At 41.2% G+C, this 20,078-nt stretch overlaps 1 protein-coding gene across 6 annotated transcripts in view; it reads right to left on the bottom strand.

Moving 5' to 3' along the window:
* Positions 1 to 19,542, bottom strand: part of LOC311148077 (uridine-cytidine kinase-like 1) — a gene marked incomplete at its 5' end in the record, with an annotated part of 49,951 nt that extends 30,409 nt beyond the window's left edge. For 2 of the 6 annotated variants that reach the window (XM_084184975.1, XM_084184974.1), the window contains one exon: positions 19,463 to 19,542. In XM_084184975.1, the coding sequence (XP_084041101.1) occupies positions 19,463 to 19,542 (80 nt within the window). Of the gene's footprint in view, positions 1 to 11,127; positions 11,738 to 12,227; positions 12,325 to 18,863; positions 18,920 to 19,462 lie in introns of those variants that run through there. The other 4 variants (XM_084184973.1, XM_084184978.1, XM_084184977.1 and 1 more) reach the window with 4 other exon arrangements.
* Between the last annotated feature and the right edge of the window lie 536 nt (positions 19,543 to 20,078).

The raw sequence follows: 20,078 nt of genomic DNA, 5'->3' as shown, positions 1-20,078 counted from the left end.
GTAAGATCTTACTACCATGGAAAGTAAAATACCTGTCTATTTATGGAAATATCACCCTGATTAACTCTTTAGTCATATCCCAGTTTACCTATTTGCTTATGGCTTTGCCTACACCTAGTAACTTGTCTTTAAATTATGTGCAAAAAATATTCCATGTTATTTGGAATGGCAAGGCCATAATTCAAAATTAAATGGGCCTATTTATATAATGAATATGAATTTGGAGGGTAGAAATTATTAAATATTAAAGCATTAGAACTCTCATTAAAAGCTTCAGTCATCCAAAAGTTATACTTAAATCTGAACTTGTTCTCTAGCAGATTAGTAAGAATGTCTCACCCCAATGTTCAAGAATGGAGTTTTTCCTTTTATTCAGATTACAACCTCTCACTTTCGGTTATTTGAAAATGAAATAATCTCCAAATTGCAAATTCAGTTTAATGCACCAGAAAAGACAGAACAAATAATACAGCAAATATTAAACTCAAACATACTAATTGATTAAAAAAATATATAAAATAATTATATATATATATATATACAGTGCCTTGCAAAAGTATCCATCCCCCTTGGAGGAGTTTTTCCTATATTGTTGCATTACAACCTGTAATTTACCTGTAACTTGTTTCAAAAAAATTGGATGCGTGGCTATGTACATTTACATTTACATTTTAGTCATTTAGCAGACGCTCTTATCCAGAGCGACTTACAGTTAGTGAGTGCATACGTTATTTAAAAAAAATATATATATATCACACTGGCCCCCCATGGGAATCGAACCCACAACCCTGTCGTTGCAAAGACATGCTCTACCAACTGAGCTATATCCCTGCCGGCCATTCCCTCCCCTACCCTGGACGACGCTGGGCCAATTGTGCACCGCCTCGTGGGTCTCCCGGTCGGCTACGACAGAGCCAGGATTCGAACCAGGACCTCTAGTGGCACAGCCACTGCGCCACTCGGGAGCCACTCGGGAGGCGCAGTGCTATGAAGCCCCTAAATAAGATCTGGTGCAACCAATTACCTTCAGAAGTCACATAATTAGTTAAATAAAGTCCACCTGTGTGCAATCTAAGTGTCACATGATCTGTCACATGATCTCAGTATATATACACCTGTTCTGAAAGGCCCCAGAGTCTGCAACACCACTAAGCAAGGGGCACCACCAAGGAAGCGGCACCATGAAGACCAAGGAGCTTATCAAACAGGTCAGGGACAAAGTTGTGGAGAAGTACAGATCAGGGTTGGGTTATAAAAGAATATCAGAAACTTTGAACATCCCACAGAGCACCATTAAATCCATTATTAAAAAATTTATAGAATATGGTACCACAACAAATCTGCCAAGAGAGGGCCACCCACCAAAACTCACGGACCAGGCAAGGAGGGCATTAATCAGAGGCAACAAAGAGACCAAAGATAACCCTGAAGGAGCTGCAAAGCTCCACAGCGGAGATTGGAGTATCTGTCCATAGGACCACTTTAAGCTGTACACTACACAGAAAAAAAAGCCATTGCTTAAAAAAATAAATAAGCTAACACGTTTGGTGTTCACCAAAAGGCATGTGGGAGACTCCCCAAACATATGGAAGAAGGTACTCTGGTCAGATGAGACTAAAATTGAGCTTTTTGGCCATCAAGGAAAACGCTATCAAAGCCAACACCTCTCATCACCCCGAGAACACCATCACCACAGTGAAGCATGGTGGTGGCAGCATCATGCTGTGGGGATGTTTTTCATCGCAGGGACTGGGAAACTGGTCAGAATTGAAGGAATGATGGATGGTGCTAAATACAGGGAAATTCTTGAGGGAAACCTGTTTCAGTCTTCCAGAGATTTGAGACTGGGACGGAGGTTCACCTTCCAGCAGGACAATGACCCTAAGCATTCTGCTAAAGCAACACTCGAGTGGTTTAAGAGGAAACATTTAAATGTCTTGGAATGGCCTAGTCAAAGCCCAGTCAATCCAATTGAGAATCTGTGGTATGACTTAAAGATTGCTGTACACCAGCAGAACCCATCCAACTTGAAGGAGCTGGAGCAGTTTTGCCTTGAAGAATGGGCAAAAATCCCAGTGGCTAGATGTGCCAAGCTTATAGAGACATACCCCAAGAGACTTGCAGCTGTAATTGCTGGGGGGGGGGGGGGGGGTGATTAGTTATGCACGCCCAAGTCTTCAGTTTTTTTGTCTTATTTTGCATCTTCAAAGTGGTAGGCATGTTGTGTAAATCAAATGATACAAACCCCCCAAAAATCCATTTTAATTCCAGGTTGTAAGGCAACAAAATAGGTAAAATGCCAAGGGGGGTGAATACTTTCGCAAGCCACTGTATATATGTATATGTATAATTATTATTAGGTAATTATTATAAAAGTTATGTTATATATATATATATATATATATATATATATATATATATATATATATATATATATACAGTGGGGAGAACAAGTATTTGATACACTGCCGATTTTGCAGGTTTTCCTACTTACAAAGCATGTAGAGGTCTGTAATTTTTATCATAGGTACACTTCAACTGTGAGAGACGGAATCTAAAACAAAAATCCAGAAAATCACATTGTATGATTTTTAAGTAATTAATTTGCATTTTATTGCATGACATAAGTATTTGATCACCTACCAACCAGTAAGAATTCCGTCTCTCACAGACCTGTTAGTTTTTCTTTAAGAAGCCCTCCTGTTCTCCACTCATTACCTGTATTAACTGCACCTGTTTGAACTTGTTACCTGTATAAAAGACACCTGTCCACACACTCAATCAAACAGACTCCAACCTCTCCACAATGGCCAAGACCAGAGAGCTGTGTAAGGACATCAGGGATAAAATTGTAAACCTGCACGAGGCTGGGATGGGCTACAGGACAATAGGCAAGCAGCTTGGTGAGAAGGCAACAACTGTTGGCACAATTATTAGAAAATGGAAGAAGTTTAAGATGACGGTAAATCACCCTCGGTCTGGGGCTCCATGCAAGATCTCACCTCGTGGGGCATCAATGATCATGAGGAAGGTGAGGGATCAGCCCAGAACTACACGGCAGGACCTGGTCAATGACCTGAAGAGAGCTGGGACCACAGTCTCAAAGAAAACCATTAGTAACACACTACGCCGTCATGGATTAAAATCCTGCAGCGCACGCAAGGTCCCCTGCTCATGCCAGCGCATGTCCAGGCCCGTCTGAAGTTTGCCAATGACCATCTGGATGATCCAGAGGAGGAATGGGAGAAGGTCATGTGGTCTGATGAGACAAAAAGAGAGCTTTTTGGTCTAAACTCCACTCGCCGTGTTTGGAGGAAGAAGAAGGATGAGTACAACCCCAAGAACACCATCCCAACCATGAAGCATGGAGGTGGAAACATCATTCTTTGGGGATGTTTTTCTGCGATGGGGACAGGACGGCTGCACCGTATTGAGGGGAGAATGGATGGGGCCATGTATCGCGAGATCTTGGCCAACAACCTCCTTCCCTCAGTAAGAGCATTGAAGATTGGTCGTGGCTGGGTCTTCCAGCATGACAACGACCCGAAACACACAGCCAGGGCAACTAAGGAGTGGCTCCGTAAGAAGCATCTCAAGGTCCTGGAGTGGCCTAGCCAGTCTCCAGACCTGAACCCAATAGAAAATCTTTGGAGGGAGCTGAAAGTCTGTATTGCCCAGCGACAGCCCCGAAACCTGAAGGATCTGGAGAAGGTCTGTATGGAGGAGTGGGCCAAAATCCCTGCTGCAGTGTGTGCAAACCTGTTCAAGACCTACAGGAAACGTATGATCTCTGTAATTGCAAACTAAGGTTTCTGTACCAAATATTAAGTTCTGCTTTTCTGATGTATCAAATACTTATGTCATGCAATAAAATGCAAATTAATTACTTAAAAATCATACAATGTGATTTTCTGGATTATTGTTTTAGATTCCGTCTCTCACAGTTGATGTGTACCTATGATAAAAATTACAGACCTCTACATGCTTTGTAAGTAGGAAAACCTGCAAAATCGGCAGTGTATCAAATACTTGTTCTCCCCACTGTATATATATATATATATATATATAATCTTTGTAAATGATATCATACATAGGACTGGTGGAGTTATGTTACACATGCAGCTAACAAAAAAATATGGAAATGTCTGCTCTACCCAAAATTACAACCAACTAATTGAAGCATTACCGCAGAAATGGATGAGGCAAGTGGAAGGGGGAAAAAGTAAGGAACTTGTCTGTCGGCCCTGCATTCATTTAAGGGCCAAAAGATTGACAGCTGTGCCATATAGATTGCAAAATATTAGGGAAGAGATTTTCAATATACCGATTCCATGGCACATGGTTCATGAGCTGATACACAAAACGACGCCAGATTCCAAATTTAGAATTTTCCAATTGAAATTATTATACAAAATTCTTGCAAACAATAGAATGTCATATACAGTATATGGGGGATACAACCATCCCAGATCTGCAGATTTTGCTGCGAAGGGACAGAATCACTAGATCATTTGTTTTGGTACTGTCCATATGTAGCTTGTTTTTGGTCGCAGGTTCAGGACTGGCTCAATCATATAATAATACTTTTAGCAAAAAATGTATCTTTAATTTACAATCTGTAGAAACTATGAGAACAGAAAGCTTCAGAACTTTTGTGAAACATCACAGCACAGTTGAAAAATATATGGCAAATAGAAATCAAAACTGGATGGTGTTAAGAGATAGATGGGAGGGGTTGAGTGGAGCTGAAGGGTGGGACTCAAAACAACAAGATAACTAATGTAAAATATACTGGGTCCATAAAATGTATATAGCTGTCTGGATTTGTGTGAAGGAGAAGCGGGGGGGGCATGGGCAAGTTGCAGCGGAGGGTGCAGAGCTGGTGGCCGGGGTAGTGGTAGCCAGGTGGAAAGCATGGCCAGCCGTAGCAAAATGCTTGTTGAAATTCTCGATTATTGTAGATTTATCGGTGGTGATAGTGTTTCCTAGCCTCAGTGCAGTGGGCAGCTGGGAGGAAGTGCTCTTATTTTCCATGGACTTTACAGTGTCCCAAAACTTTTTGGAGTTAGTGCTACAGGATGCAAATTTCTGTTTTAAAAAGTTAGCCTTTGCTTTCCTAACTGCTTGTGTATATTGGTTCCTAACTTCCCTGAAAAGTTGCATATCGCGGGGGCTATTTGATGCTAATGCAGTACGCCACAGTCTGAGGAGAACCAGGGGCTATATCTGTTCTTAGTTCTGTATTTTTTGAATGGGGCATGTTTATTTAAGATTGAGAGGAAATTACTTTTAAAGAACAACCAGGCATCCTCTACTGACGGAATGAGATCTATATCCATCCAGGATACCTGGGCCAGGTCAATTAGGAATGCCTGCTCGCTGAAGTGTTTTTGGGAGCGTTTGACAGTGATGAGGGGTGGTCGTTTGACCGCGGACCCGTTACGGACGCAGGCAATAAGGCAGTGATCGCTGAGATCCTGGTTGAAGACAGCGGAGGTGTATTTAGAGGGTAAGTTAGTCAGGATGATATCTATGAGGGTACCCATGTTTACGGATTTAGGGTTGTACCTGGTAGGTTCGTTGATAATTTGTGTGAGATTGAGGGCATCTAGTTTAGATTGTAGGATGGCCGGGGTGTTAAGCATATCCCAATTTAGGTCACCAAGCAGTACGAACTCTGAGGATAGATGGGGGGCAATCAATTCACATATGGTGTCCAGGGCACAGCTGGGGGCTGAGGGGGGTCTGTAGCAAGCGGCAACAGTGAGAGATTTATTTCTGGAAAGGTGGATTTTTAGAAGTAGAAGCTCAAACTGTTTGGGCACAGACCTGGATAGTATGATAGAGCTCTGCAGGCTCTCTCTACAGTAGATTGCAACTCCACCCCCTTTGGCAGTTCTATCTAGACGGAAAATGTTATAGTTGGGGATGGAAATTTCAGAATTTTTGGTGGCCTTCCTAAGCCAGGATTCAGACACTGCTAGAACATCAGGGTTGGCGGAGTGTGCTAACGCAGTGAATAACTCAAACTTAGGAAGGAGGCTTCTGATATTTACGTGCAGAAAACCAAGACTTTTACGGTTACAGAAGTCAACAAATGATAGCTCCTGGGGAGTAGGAGTGATACTGGGGGCTGCATGGCCTGGGTTAGCCTCTACATCACCAGAGGAACAGAGGAGGACTAGAATAAGGATACGACTAAAGGCTTTAAGAACTGGTCTTCTAGTGCGTTGGGTACATAGAATAAAGGGGGCAGTTCTCCGGGCATTGTAGAAAAGATTCAGGGCATTATGTACAGAAAAGGATATGGAAGGATATGAGTACAGTTCAGGTAACCCTAAGCGTTGGGTAACAATGAAAGAGATAGCATCACTGGAGGCACCGATTGAGCCGGTCTCGGTGTGTATGGGGGGTGGAACAAAGGAACTATTTGAGGCAGTTTGAGAGGGACTAGGGGTTCTACAGTGAAATTGTATAATAAGAACTAATCCAAACAGCAATACGCAAGGCATAATTGACATGGGAGAGAGGCATAAAGCAATCACAGGTGTTATTAGAGAGAGCTAAGACAACAACTGGTAATAGCGATAACGTTTGGGCTGAGGCTAAACAGAATAAACAGGACAGGGTACCGTGTAAAGGAACAGTCCAGCAGGCATCAGCTGTGCAGCTGAGTGATCATAAGGTCCAGTGAACAGCAATATGTGAGTCCGAGAGCAGTTCAAATTGGTGCTTCAGCACAGCTAGCAGGGAGCACAGTTGTAGTTTGCGTGTGCTAGCGGGCCGGGGCTGGCAGATGGATCTTCGTGGTCGTCGCAACGGGAAGCCTGTTGAAACCACATCAGACGATTTCGTTGGCAAACCAGTCGTGTTGGATCGGCGGGGCTCAGTGTCAACACTAGGAGGTCCCGTCCGGTTGACAGAGAGGTAGATAGCCGGGAGATGGGCCTGAGGCTAGCTCAAGGCTAACTGGTGCTTGCTATAGGGCAATGGTAATTAGCCAACAACAGGTTGCAGCTAGCTAGCTGGTTGCGATGATCCGGCGCTAGGGTCCAGTGATTCCGGCAGAAAGTCCAATAAGCTCTGGGTCGATAGCACGCTGTGCAGACTGGCCGACGAATTGTCCAGGCTAGAGCTAGAGCTGGCTGGTGGATAGTGTAGGCCACGGACAATGGTGAAGACGCTAACGGTGACTAATAGCAAGTAGCCATTCAGTTGCAGCTACACTAGTTTCAGCTTAAGGTCCTTGATGAAAGTTATAAAGAAATAATAGAATCCTTTCCACGTTGGGTGAGGCGGGTTGCAGGAAAGTATATTTAGTTAAAGAATGAAAAGTAAAAATTGAGAAATATATACAAAATAGACAAAAAAACAAGAAACGGGATATTTACACAAGGACAATTAATAAAACCGCGACCGCACTGCTACGCCATCTTGGGAACCACATTTATCATCTATCCTGATTGCTTAGTCACTTTTAACCCTATCTACATGTACATTGCATTCGGAAAGTATTCAGACCCCTTACCTTAATCCACATTTTGTTACGTTACAGCCTTATTCTAAAATGGATTAAATAAAATAAAATCCTCATCAATCTACACACAATACCACATAATGACAAAGTGAAAACAGGTTTTTAGAAATACCTTATTTACCTAAGTATTAAGACCCTTTGCTATGAGACTCGAAATTGAGCTCAGGTGCATCCTCTATTGATTATCCTTGAGATGTTTCTACAACTTCTACAAATTCAATTGATTGAACATGATTTGGAAAGGCACCAAGAACCCGATGATCACTCTGACAGAGCTCCAAAGTTCCTCTGTGGAGATGGGAGAACCATCTCTGCAGCACTCCACCAATCAGGCCTTTATGGTAGAGTGGCCAGACGGAAACCACTCCTCAGTAAAAGGCACATGAAAACCCGCTTGGAGTTTGCCAAATGGCACCTAAAGGACTCTGACCATGAGAAACAAGATTCTCTGGTCTGATGAAACCAAGATTGAACTCTTTGGCCTGAATGCCAAGCGTCACGTCTGGAGGAAACCTGGCACCATCCCTATGGTGAAGCATGGTGGTGGCAGAATCATGCTGTGGGGATGTTTTTCAACGGCAGGGACTGGGAGACTAGTCAGGATCGAGGGAAAGATGAACGGAGCAAAGTACAGAGAGATCCTTGACGAAAACCTGGTCCAGAGCGCTCAGGACCTCAGACTGGGGCGAAGGTTCACCTTTCAACAGGACAACGACCCTAAGCACACAGCCAAGACAACACAGGAGTGGCTTCGGGACAAGTCTCTGAATATCCTTGAGTGGCCCAGCCAGAGCCCGGACTTGAACCCGATCAAACATTTCTGGAGAGACCTGAAAATAGCTGTGCAGCGACACTCCTCATCCAACCTGACAGAGCTTGAGAGGATCTGCAGAGAAGAATGGGAGAAACTCCGCACATACAGGTGTGCCAAGCTTGTAGCGTCATACCCAAGAAGACTCAAGGCTGTAATCGCTGCCAAAGGTGCTTCAACAAAGTACCTAGTAAAGGGTCTGAATACTTAGGTAAATGTCATATTTCAGTTATGTTTTTTATTTTTATAAATGTGCACAAATTTCTATAAACCATTTTTTGTTTGTCATTATGGGGTATTGTGTGTAGATTGATGAGGAATAAAAAACAATTTAATCCATTTCAGAATAAGGCTGTAACATAACAAAATGTGAAATACGTCAAGGGCTCTGAATACTTTCCAGAATGCACTGTACATATTACCTCAATTACCTAAATTACCCATTTACTCAGTACAGGTACTCCTTGCCTCGTTGTTATTGTTAGTGTTACTATTTCCTTGTTATATTTATCTATTTTTTCTTACTTTTTAACTAATCATTGTTGGGAAAGGGCTAGTAAGTAAGCATTTCATGGTCAAGTCTACACCTGTTGTATTCGGTGCAAATAACAAATAAAATGGTATTTGATTTGATAGAGTCAGTCTCTCACACTCATTTGATTTAACTCAGTAGGGAGCTAAGCCTAAGCCACTCAGTTTCGATCTCTGATCTAATTTAAGTCACCACCAGTAAATCCAGAGCAACCAACCCAACCTATCACATTCATAACAAGCCTTTTACAAAGCCATTATGTCAAGGGGCAGTTTCGGTGTCTTGCAGGTTAGTCTCCATGCAACCCTGGACAACAAACCTATCACATTCCTAAACCATTTGTCTACTAGAGCCACTTCTAGCTGTCTGCCTTGTAGCTCCACTAAATGTTTCTCTCTCTCTAATTACGTAGATAAAGGTGCCCAACACCTACTGTATTAAGCGAGAAATCTACACCCCTAGAGGATTGTAACCCGGAACCCATTCCTGTGGTAGGAGAAAGAGACAGTCCAAGGTAGGTGTGTAGTAGGTGTTCCTACCTGGGTAGATACTGTGTATTTGTGAATTAACAGCCAGCTAGTGGTTTGGTTTGTTGTTCTGTTTTCGACTTTCACTGCCTGTGTGGCTCCACTCAGGCTGTGAGACTCCACCCTATGGCTTTATGGCCTAAATACCTTCAGGTGGAACAACCAAGGGGTCAAAGGTGACAGGCAAACATCAGGGGGAGGGGAGCAAAGGTATCTGAGCTCAGTGTTATCTCATCTGACCCATTCCGCTTGGGGCAGCTTGGAGACGGAGAGAGAAGAAAGGCAGTGCAGCCTGTGCTGGAACATTGGCTACTAAATGTTTGCAAAAGAAAAACATTTTAGCATTTGTTTTCTGCATGTGCTTCCCCATTCTTTATAAGAAGCTAGAATAGGACACAGAGATCATTCAGTACATAGCAGTATAATTGATCTGGTGTTATCAGTTATACAATATTAGCCTAGTTGACTGGCTGTGCCTGGGCTGGTTGGCTGGCTAGCTGTGAACCATGCCTTCACCTCATGGTTACACAGACACACACATCCCTATCTCACACTACAAAGTTGCGATATCACAAGATAATACTTTATTATCTTTCCACAGAAAGGTGCAAACATGAAAGTCTACAGCAAATAAGGGCAAATCATGAGAGCAGTTTAGTAGTCCAGGCGAAGGAGCTAGCCAAGCCCCTCTGGTGCTGATAATAATAGTAAACAGCAAACAAAATGATGGGTCACAGGTGAAGGCGATGCAACATGTCACCAGCTTTAGACTAATAAATACACAGTCACTGCTACAGACTGACTTCTGCTACACACTGACATTCAGTATAAGTGTTGAGCACAATGTATGTAATGTATTTACCATAGTGATTAACGAATAACATTAAAACAGAGTTATATGCCCCACCAACATGAGAAAATACAGAAAACCCAAGAATTGCATCAATGATGAGGGAATAGTCAGATTAACTGATAATTCACACAGACATGGTGGCGTAGCAAGAAGATCGAAATGCCGTGAACCAAAAGGTTGTCAGTTCAAATCCCAGGTGAGGACATATTGAATAATAATGGCTGTATAAATGAACACAAACTATGTATGTCAAATATGTATGTTAAGAGCACTGTGTGTAACCAGTTACACAGCCTTTTTTAGTTATATGCCCAAATAATAGTTGAATGAACATATAAGATAAGTTGAGCAAACACATCATTTTATGTTGACTGAATTGTTGCCCAAGTTTTCTCAAGAAGGTGCTAAGTTTGGGCCAACTAAACATTTTACTAAAAAAGGCTGTGGAACCAGTTACTTAATTTTGTTTTGTTTTACAGCGCACTAGCTATAGGAGAGAGTGGTTGGTCCTGTGCTGTCAGCCCGGCTTTTTAAAAGAGAAGGACCGACAGACAGGGAAGTAGCGCAGCTCACTAGTCACTGCTATGGAGGAGTGAAAACACACAGGCATGCACAAGACTACCTGGAAAACATTTGCAAGTGTTACTGAGTGGACTATCCTGGCTAAATAAACCAAATAAAATGAATGACACAGCTCACATGGAGCTCAGTCTAAAAGAGAGCGAGACAGCAAGAGAGAGCGACAGAGAGAGAGAGAGAGAAAGAGAGAGAGAGAGACAGGGGGTTATACTATATAGAAAGATGAAGAAGGAAAAAGAGAAGAATACAAATAATTACATCTAGAAATAAATGTGAGGGTGCACTTACCTGCAGCCTGTAACAGTCCAGCAGCCTGATAACCTAGCTCCTGTATTCAAAGTGTTCATGACAAAATGAGATGATAGGAGAGGAACAGTTTGTCTATGAGACGGTCACTAGTGTTTCAGGTCTGTTATTGTCAGTGAGGTTGACATCAGCTACTCATACACAAGTGCACAGGAGGCACTTAGTACTACTGCTCCTCTGGCTAGAGGCACGTCCACAACAGAGAGAAAGAGAGAGCGGGAGAGGAAATAGAGAGAGAGAGATAGATAGATAGATAGATAGATAGATAGATAGATAGATAGATAGATAGATAGATAGATAGATAGATAGATAGATAGATAGATAGATAGACAGACAGACAGACAGACAGACAGACAGACAGACAGACAGACAGACAGACAGACAGACAGACAGACAGACAGACAGACAGACAGACAGACAGACAGACAGATAGATAGATAGATAGAGACAGATGGGGGAGAAACGAAACTATGTTTAAGCATATGTTTTGCTTTCTATTCCCGCTGAGCGGCAGAGAGAGAACATTGTAGAGAGAGAGAGAGCGCATTAGGAAAGAAAGTGCAGCAGTGCCTGCCTTTGCCTTTCCCTCTCCTTCTCTTCCGCTCTCTCTTTTACTCCCACTCCCCTTTCCTGTGCTCCGCAACCAACACCCCAGCCAACAAACGTAAGAGGATAACCTATGCTCCAGATTATGTTCGTTAGGTGGTGTTAATAGCAGCAGGTTAGAGATCTCTACTCTGCATACACACACAAACACACGCCCCTCACCTCAGACCCACCAACCAACTAATCATCTGTTTCTGACAGTCACTGTCAGAACACTAGGAGAGAGAGAGAGAGAGAGAGAGAGAGAGAGAGAGAGAGTGAGTGTCAAGGACAGCTGTAGAGCAGCAGGTGGGTCCCTCTACACACTCCTCGCTAAACAAAGTCGCTAACCTGGTTTAGTAGCATTTCTCCCTATGGCAACTGATAAAATCCTAGGAGAAGGTGCGGTAATACTGGGGTGGTGTTGAGTAAATTACTGTTGGCCTAATACCATGGTGCTATTGAGTAAATAGGCCTAATACTAAGGTGCGGCTTACTTAAGGTTGTCCACCAAACTCCACATACTCCTCCATTGTTTTTCAATCTTGATCCTGGGGACTCCTAGGGCAGTGATCTCAAAATGGCATGGAGGTGCTGCAGGAGGTCCGCGGACAGATACAAAAATATACATGTAATAATTATTTCCATTTCATTTTTTTATGAATATTACTAACAACAACCGATTAAACACATTTTTGCCAAGGGGTCCATGGAATAAGTTTAGAGGGTGTTATACAATATAATACAATGTAGTAATATGATTAATCTACAATTTTTCTTAACCCTGGCCAACATGGGATCACAGGGATATTGGTATCCACAGTACTCAACCAATCATCAATTTTTCAACATAATACTTCTTGTATTCGCATAAAAACATATTTTTTAAACATAAATGCACTGTAATTTAAGCTTTAAAACTGCAAAGTTTCTCTCTGCCTCATGGCAAAATGTGTAGAATTGCAGGATATTAGCTTTAAAGCTTTTCATTTCAAGTTAAAGTGTACTGTTAGCTAGCTAGCTAATGTTAGCTGTCTGGCTCGCTAGCTAACGTTATGTGTATGATCTGTGTAGTAATATTATTCATATCTCAGAGCCATTTGCTTTGCTAGTTATAGCCTAATGTTAGCTAGCTAACATTGAACCTGGTTGGTTAGCTACCTGCAGATTCATGCAGGGTAGTAACATCATGAGTTGGGATTATGGTTAATTTTTTAGCTAGCAAGCTATATGTCTTAACAAAAGACTCCACTATGCAAGTATCCATTTCAATAGAATGTTCATGATGTCACTGCAACACAACAGCTGTTGATAAACGTAGCTGGTCAATTTGCTCTGGCTATCTACTCCGATTTCAGAGCACTCACGTCTGAGTGTGCCAGAGCGCAGAATAACTGACGAATTTAGGAACGCTCAACACCTGTTGAATATGGCCAGTGTCAGTAAACATTGGCAAAAAAAAGTAATTAAATTGTTGCCAGCAGCATAGTTGCAGTCACCAGCTCTGCTAGGGCGAGTAAAATGGTCAGAGTGAGCTGTTCTCTCATTTGTGTCTGGAAGTAGCTAGCAAGCTAGCCAACGTTAGCCAGTTAGCTTGGGTGCTTGACTGCTGTTGTTAGGACAGAACACTCAGATCATCCCTTAAAGAGATGGGTAGGCCTCCTGTAGCTCAGTTGGTAGAGCATGGCGCTTGCAACGCCAGGGTTGTGGGTTCGATTCCCACGGGGGGGCAGTATGAAAAATGTATGCACTCACTAACTGTAAGTCGCTCTGGATAAGAGTGTCTGCTAAATTACTTAAATGTATTGGGTGGGGCTTAAGAGGGTGTGAACGATGCTGAATGGGTGTAGACAAAGAAGAGCTTACCAGTAGGTGTACCAAAACATTGAAAAGTGAGGTTACAAGTTTATCAACTTTCAAAGCAGAATTACTTTCCCATTGTTCCTCAACTATAGTGTATGATATACCATTTTATATCTCTGAGGTCTCTACTTTTATCCAATGTAAAAAATTACAAATTTTGCTACATAAGTTCGAATCGAGCCGGTCGGTCACAAATGTCAAAGCCGTACTCCTTCCTATTGGAGGAATGTGGACCTGCTGTTAGTTACTAAACATTCCTGTGCCGTACTGAGGACTTCACACCACCTGTGGCCACTACTTCAAAACAAATGATAGGTTTCCCAGCACAGCAAAATAATAGTTATGTAGGCCTACATTGCATTCCCCGAGTTAGTGATTATAAAACGTCAAAATCGTAAAGAAATGGTTTGTGCTGAATGCAAATATTTGAAGTTAATGTGAATATTTTCACTAAACTAAAAGTGTGGTATACAGTTCCTTCAGAAAGTATTGATACTTATTCCACTTATCCACATTTTGTTGAATTCAAAATGGATTAAATCGATTTTTTCCGCACCCATCTACACACCCTACAACCCCTGAGTCCATACATGTTAGAATCGCCTTTGGAAGTGATTACAGCTGTGAGTCTTTCTGGGTAAGTCTCTAAGAGCTTTTCACACCTGGAATGTCCAACATTTGTCCATTACTCTTTTCAAAATTCTTCAAGCTCTGTCAAATTGGTTGTTGATCATTGCTATACAAACAATATTCAGGTCTTGCCATAGATTTTCAAGTAGATTTAAGTAAGATGTAAGTAAGCATTTCACTGTAATGTCTGCACCTGTTGTATTCGGCGCATGTGACCAATAAAATGTGATTTGATTTGATTTGATTTGAGATTTAAGTCAAAACTGTAACTCAGCCACTCAGGAACATTCACTGTCTTCTCTTTAAGAAACTGCAGTGTAGATTTGGCCTTGTGTTTTAGGTTATTGTCCTGCTGAAAGGTGAATTAATCTCCCAGTGTCTGGTGGAAAGCAGACTGAACCAGGTTTTCCTCTAGGATTTTGAACCAGGTTTTCCAGTAGGATTTTGCCTGTGCTTAGCTCCATTCCGTTTATTTTTTATTCTGAAAACCTTCCCAGTCCTTAACGATTACAAGCATACCCATAACATGATGCACCCATCACTATGCTTGAAAATAATATTGATTTATGAAGAGTGGTACTCTGGAATGTGTTGTATTTGCACCAAACATAACACTTTGTATTCAGAACAAAACATTTATTGCTTTTCCACATTTTTAGCAGTATTACTTTAGTGCCTTGTTGCAAACAAGATGAATGTTTTGGAGTATTTTATTCTGTATAGTCTTCCTTCTTTTCACTCTGTCAATTAGGTTAGTATTGTGGAGTAAACACAATGTTGTTGATCAATACACAGTTTTCTCCTATCACAGCCATTAAACTGTTTTAAAGTCACCATTGGCCTCATGGTGAAATCCCTGAGCGGTTTCCTTCCTCTCCGGCAACCAAGTTAGGAAGGACGCCTGTATCTTTGTAGTGACTGGGTGTATTGATACACCATCCAAAGTGTCATTAATAACTTCACCATACTTAATGTCTACTTTATTTGTTTATACCCATCTACCAATAGGTGCCCTTTGCGAGGCATTGGAAACCTCCCTTCTCTTTGTGGCTGAATCTGTATTTGAAATTCACTGGTCGACTGAGGGACCTTACAGATAATTATATGTGTGGGGTACAGAGATGAGGTAGTCATTCAAAAATAAAGTTAAACACTATTATTGCACACAGAGTGAGTCCATGCAACATTTTTACTCATGAACTTATTTAGGCTTGCCATAACAAATGGGTTGAATACTTATTGACTCAAGACATTTAAGATTTCCATTTGTAATTAATTTGTAATAAAGGCCAGTGACAAAACATCTCAATTGAATCTATTTTAAATTCAGGCTGTAACACAGCAAAATGTGGAAAAAGTCAAGGGGTGAGAATACTTTCTGAAGACACTGTAGGCCTACACACGATACACACTATAGTAAATTGTCAGGTCTGATTTCTTAGAAAGCATATAACCATCCAATCATTTATTGATTACCTTTATTTAACCATGTGTGCTCAATAAAATTATAACTGGGAAATCAGCCTGGCTGGCTCACTTATTACATGTGATATTACACTATAGTTATCAGCACAGGGTATGAACTAATCTAAGATCACCCTCTTGTGGTTTAGAAGGAGATCATACTCCAAGTCTTCTATGCCATTTGTCAGTGCATGGCCGGACTAAACAAGTCTCGGGCCCTGGGAAGGAACATTTTAAAGGCCCATCTCTTGCAATTCTACACATTTTGCCACGAGGCAGAGAGAAAACTTAGCAGTTTTAAAGCTTAAATTAGAGCGCATTCATGTTTTTAAAAAATATTTTGGGGGGAATACAAGAAGTATTGAGTGGTGGAGTACTGTGGATACCAATATCTCTGTGAGCCTCCCAGACTCATGTTGCCCAGGGTTAAGAACATACATTGTAGATTAATAATATTACATTGTATTGTATTGTATTACATCCTCTAAACTTATTCCACAGATCCCTTGGCCAAAATGCATTTAATCTGTTGTTGTTAGTAATATTCATTTAAAAAATGATAACATTTTCATATTTTGAGATCTGGCCGCGGACCTCCTACAGTACTTCCGCGGACCGACCCCACTTTGAGAACCCCTGTTCTATGGTTCTCTGCCAGTCTGTTTTTCAGAGGCCATTTACTATTGTCAAGGAAGCAAGTTACTTTTGAGCATTTCACAAATGTGATTTTTGTCAGTCTAGAAGTACAGTGGGGAGAACAAGTATTTGATACACTGCCGATTTTGCAGGCTTTCCTACTTACAAAGCATGTAGAGGTCTGTAATTTTTATCATAGGTACACTTCAACTGTGAGAGACGGAATCTAAAACAAAAATCCAGAAAATCACATTGTATGATTTTTAAGTAATTAATTTGCATTTTATTGCATGACATAAGTATTTGATACATCAGAAAAGCAGAACTTAATATTTGGTACAGAAACCTTTGTGTGCAATTACAGAGATCATACGTTTCCTGTAGGTCTTGACCAGGTTTGCACACACTGTAGCAGGGATTTTGGCCCACTCCTCCATACAGACCTTCTCCAGATCCTTCAGGTTTCGGGGCTGTCGCTGGGCAATACGGACTTTCAGCTCCCTCCAAAGATTTTCTATTGGGTTCAGGTCTGGAGACTGGCTAGGCCACTCCAGGACCTTGAGATGCTTCTTACGGAGCCACTCCTTAGTTGCCCTGGCTGTGTGTTTCGAGTCGTTGTCATGCTGAAAGACCCAGCCACGACCCATCTTCAATGCTCTTACTGAGGGAAGGAGGTTGTTGGCCAAGATCTCGGGATACATGGCCCCATCCAGCCTCCCCTCAATACGGTGCAGTTGTCCTGTCCCCTTTGCAGAAAAGCATCCCCAAAGAATGATGTTTCCACCTCCATGCTTCACGGTTGGGATGGTGTTCTTGGGGTTGTACTCATCCTTCTTCTTCCTCCAAACACGGCGAGTGGAGTTTAGACCAAAAAGCTCTATTTTTGTCTCATCAGACCATATGACCTTCTCCCATTCCTCCTCTGGATCATCCAGATGGTCATTGGCAAACTTCAGACGGGCCTGGACATGCGCTGGCTTGAGCATGGGGACCTTGCGTGCGCTGCAGGATTTTAATCCATGACGGCGTAGTGTGTTACTAATGGTTTTCTTTGAGACTGTGGTCCCAGCTCTCTTCAGGTCATTGACCAGGTCCTGCCGTGTAGTTCTGGGCTGATCCCTCACCTTCCTCATGATCATTGATGCCCCACGAGGTGAGATCTTGCATGGAGCCCCAGACCGAGGGTGATTGACCGTCATCTTGAAGTTCTTCAATTTTCTAATAATTGCGCCAACAGTTGTTGCCTTCTCACCAAGCTGCTTGCCTATTGTCCTGTAGCCCATCCCAGCCTTGTGCAGGTCTACAATTGTATCCCTGATGTCCTTACACAGCTCTCTGGTCTTGGCCATTGTGGAGAGGTTGGAGTCTGTTTGACTGAGTGTGTGGACAGGTGTCTTTTATAAAGGTAACGAGTTCAAACAGGTACAGTTAATACAGGTAATGAGTGGAGAACAGGAGGGCATCTTAAAGAAAAACTAACAGGTCTGTGAGAGCCGGAATTCTTACTGGTTGGTAGGTGATCAAATACTTATGTCATGCAATAAAATGCAAATGAATTACTTAAAAATCATACAATGTGATTTTCTGGATTTTCTGGATTTTCTGGATAGTTGAAGTGTACCTATGATAAAAATTACAGACCTCTACATCCTTTGTAAGTAGGAAAACCTGCAAAATCGGCAGTGTATCAAATATTTGTTCTCCCCACTGTATATTGGACTTAAAGATATTTGTGTAACAGATAAGCATATCGCTGCTGCAGATATTGGAGTGGAAATATTGACTTCATTTAAAGATGTTAATAGTTCTTCACTAACTGTGGGAATAAACATCGAATTCTCTTCAGAATCTGCTATGTTGTCTCTGGTTGCAGTGACCACAAAATATCAAACGTCTCATTCTTTCCTTCACCATACTACATGTAGTCCAACTAGTAATTTAACTACATTTTGCAGTAGCTTGGTGGTAGTTTAACTAAATTCAAATCAAGGTAATTTTTTCAGTAGTTAATTACTTTTTTTTTGCCATATAGTGGTATAGCTTAACTACTGGAACTACACACTACTCTTTTTGCAAAAATAAAATAAAATATGGGTGAAATAGGCAATCATTTCCTTTCTTTTTCGGCATCAGACCTGCCTCATTCTCACTTAAAACATTGTTTTTGTGATTAATAGGATAAATTACACATTCTGTTAACATCTGACTACAGTGACCTGTTCTTGTAATTTGAGGTCTATGACATTTCAGATTTACATATGATACTTTTTCAAAGTAACTTTAGTTAAGTAAACTATATATTTTTAAGGGTAGCTTTAATGTAGCTTAACTTCTAGTGTGAAGTAATTGGTAGCTTGGTAAACTATATATTCATAGTAGCTTCCCCAACACTGTCCTTAATAAACCATTTATAAGGCATTTATAAATTGTGTGTTCACCAATCATTGCTCCCACATTAATGAACCATTTACTCATTATTAGTAAAGTATTTTGCAGTCCCTACATAAAGTGATTGCTATTTATACTTTATAAATAGTCACCAGTGCAATGTCTCACAAAAAGATGGGCACGCCATTGGTAGACATTCCTGCAGTACCTGGTAAAAGAATAAGCACACAACACAGGATGATTAACAAAATATGTGTGATTAACTAGCTTACTAAAATGTACAAATGTGGGCGTAATGATTAATAAATGGTGAGCAAACGGTTTGTAAATGCCTTATAAATGGTTTATTATGGACCCTTAAAATAAAGTTTTACTAGGTTTCTAAACCATCTTTGCTATTTGCTTGGTAATTATTAACGCGTTATAACGGTCAGACCGCTGTCAAACATCACCATTATGTACTAGGGCACGACAAGAAGACCTATAAAGAAAGCATTAGCATAACCTAGTGATTTCTTTATTATCTATATTGACAGACTATTCATTAGCTACATTGAAACGTCCTGGCTTCCATAACTGATACAGTAGCGTAGCGATGCATGAACTAACTGCACTCGCGCTTCCTTGAGGACAGGTCGTAGATTCACCAAAGATGCTGATTGTCAAGAAAAACAACAGTAGGCTATACAAAAACTGCTTGTATAGTTTACTTCTTGTCGCCAAATTCAGTTCCCAGGCCAAGTGAATTTACCTGTTAGAATTAGACTGCTTCGAATAATTATCTCCGCACTCCATCTTCGAGACCCTTCCTTCTCTGCACACCGCAGACATTTGTTGTTCCCGTATTTGACAATCAGTTGTTTATGGCTGCTTGAACAGTTGCATTCTGGGTCTTGTAGTTGAATTGCCTAATTGCGTAATAGAGTTTTGTGATCACAAGCCCCCAAAAAGAACTTGTAGTTCCTAAGTGCCTCGGCGTCCTGTCGAGCTGTAACTCATGACGTAACATATTCATTCATATATGGTTATATTCAACAGGGCCATGTATTACTGGATGAGGTTATTAAACTGTTACACTTTATATAAAGTCACACTGTCATGTCATGTGTTTCAAATATTAAATTAACAAAATCTAATGTCATGCTATTTATGATAATAAAATGTGAACCTTAACATGGATTGTATCAGCTCCAAAAATTCTATCAGTTCACATGATGAACTTTCCTGCATGTACAGTATTAAATATATATGGCAACAGTCATAAACTTAGTCAACACAACGTGTATTAATTAGTTGAGGGATAATAATGCACAGGTAATACAACACTTTTTTAAAAATGTTATGTTAACAGTTCAGATTCAGGGGTG

The sequence above is a fragment of the Coregonus lavaretus genome (assembly GCF_964263955.1).
Source record: "Coregonus lavaretus genome assembly, chromosome: 20".
Lineage (NCBI taxonomy): Eukaryota > Metazoa > Chordata > Actinopteri > Salmoniformes > Salmonidae > Coregonus > Coregonus lavaretus.
The sequence above is the reverse complement of the archived record's forward strand: the minus strand, read 5'-3'. Positions and strand labels throughout refer to the sequence as shown.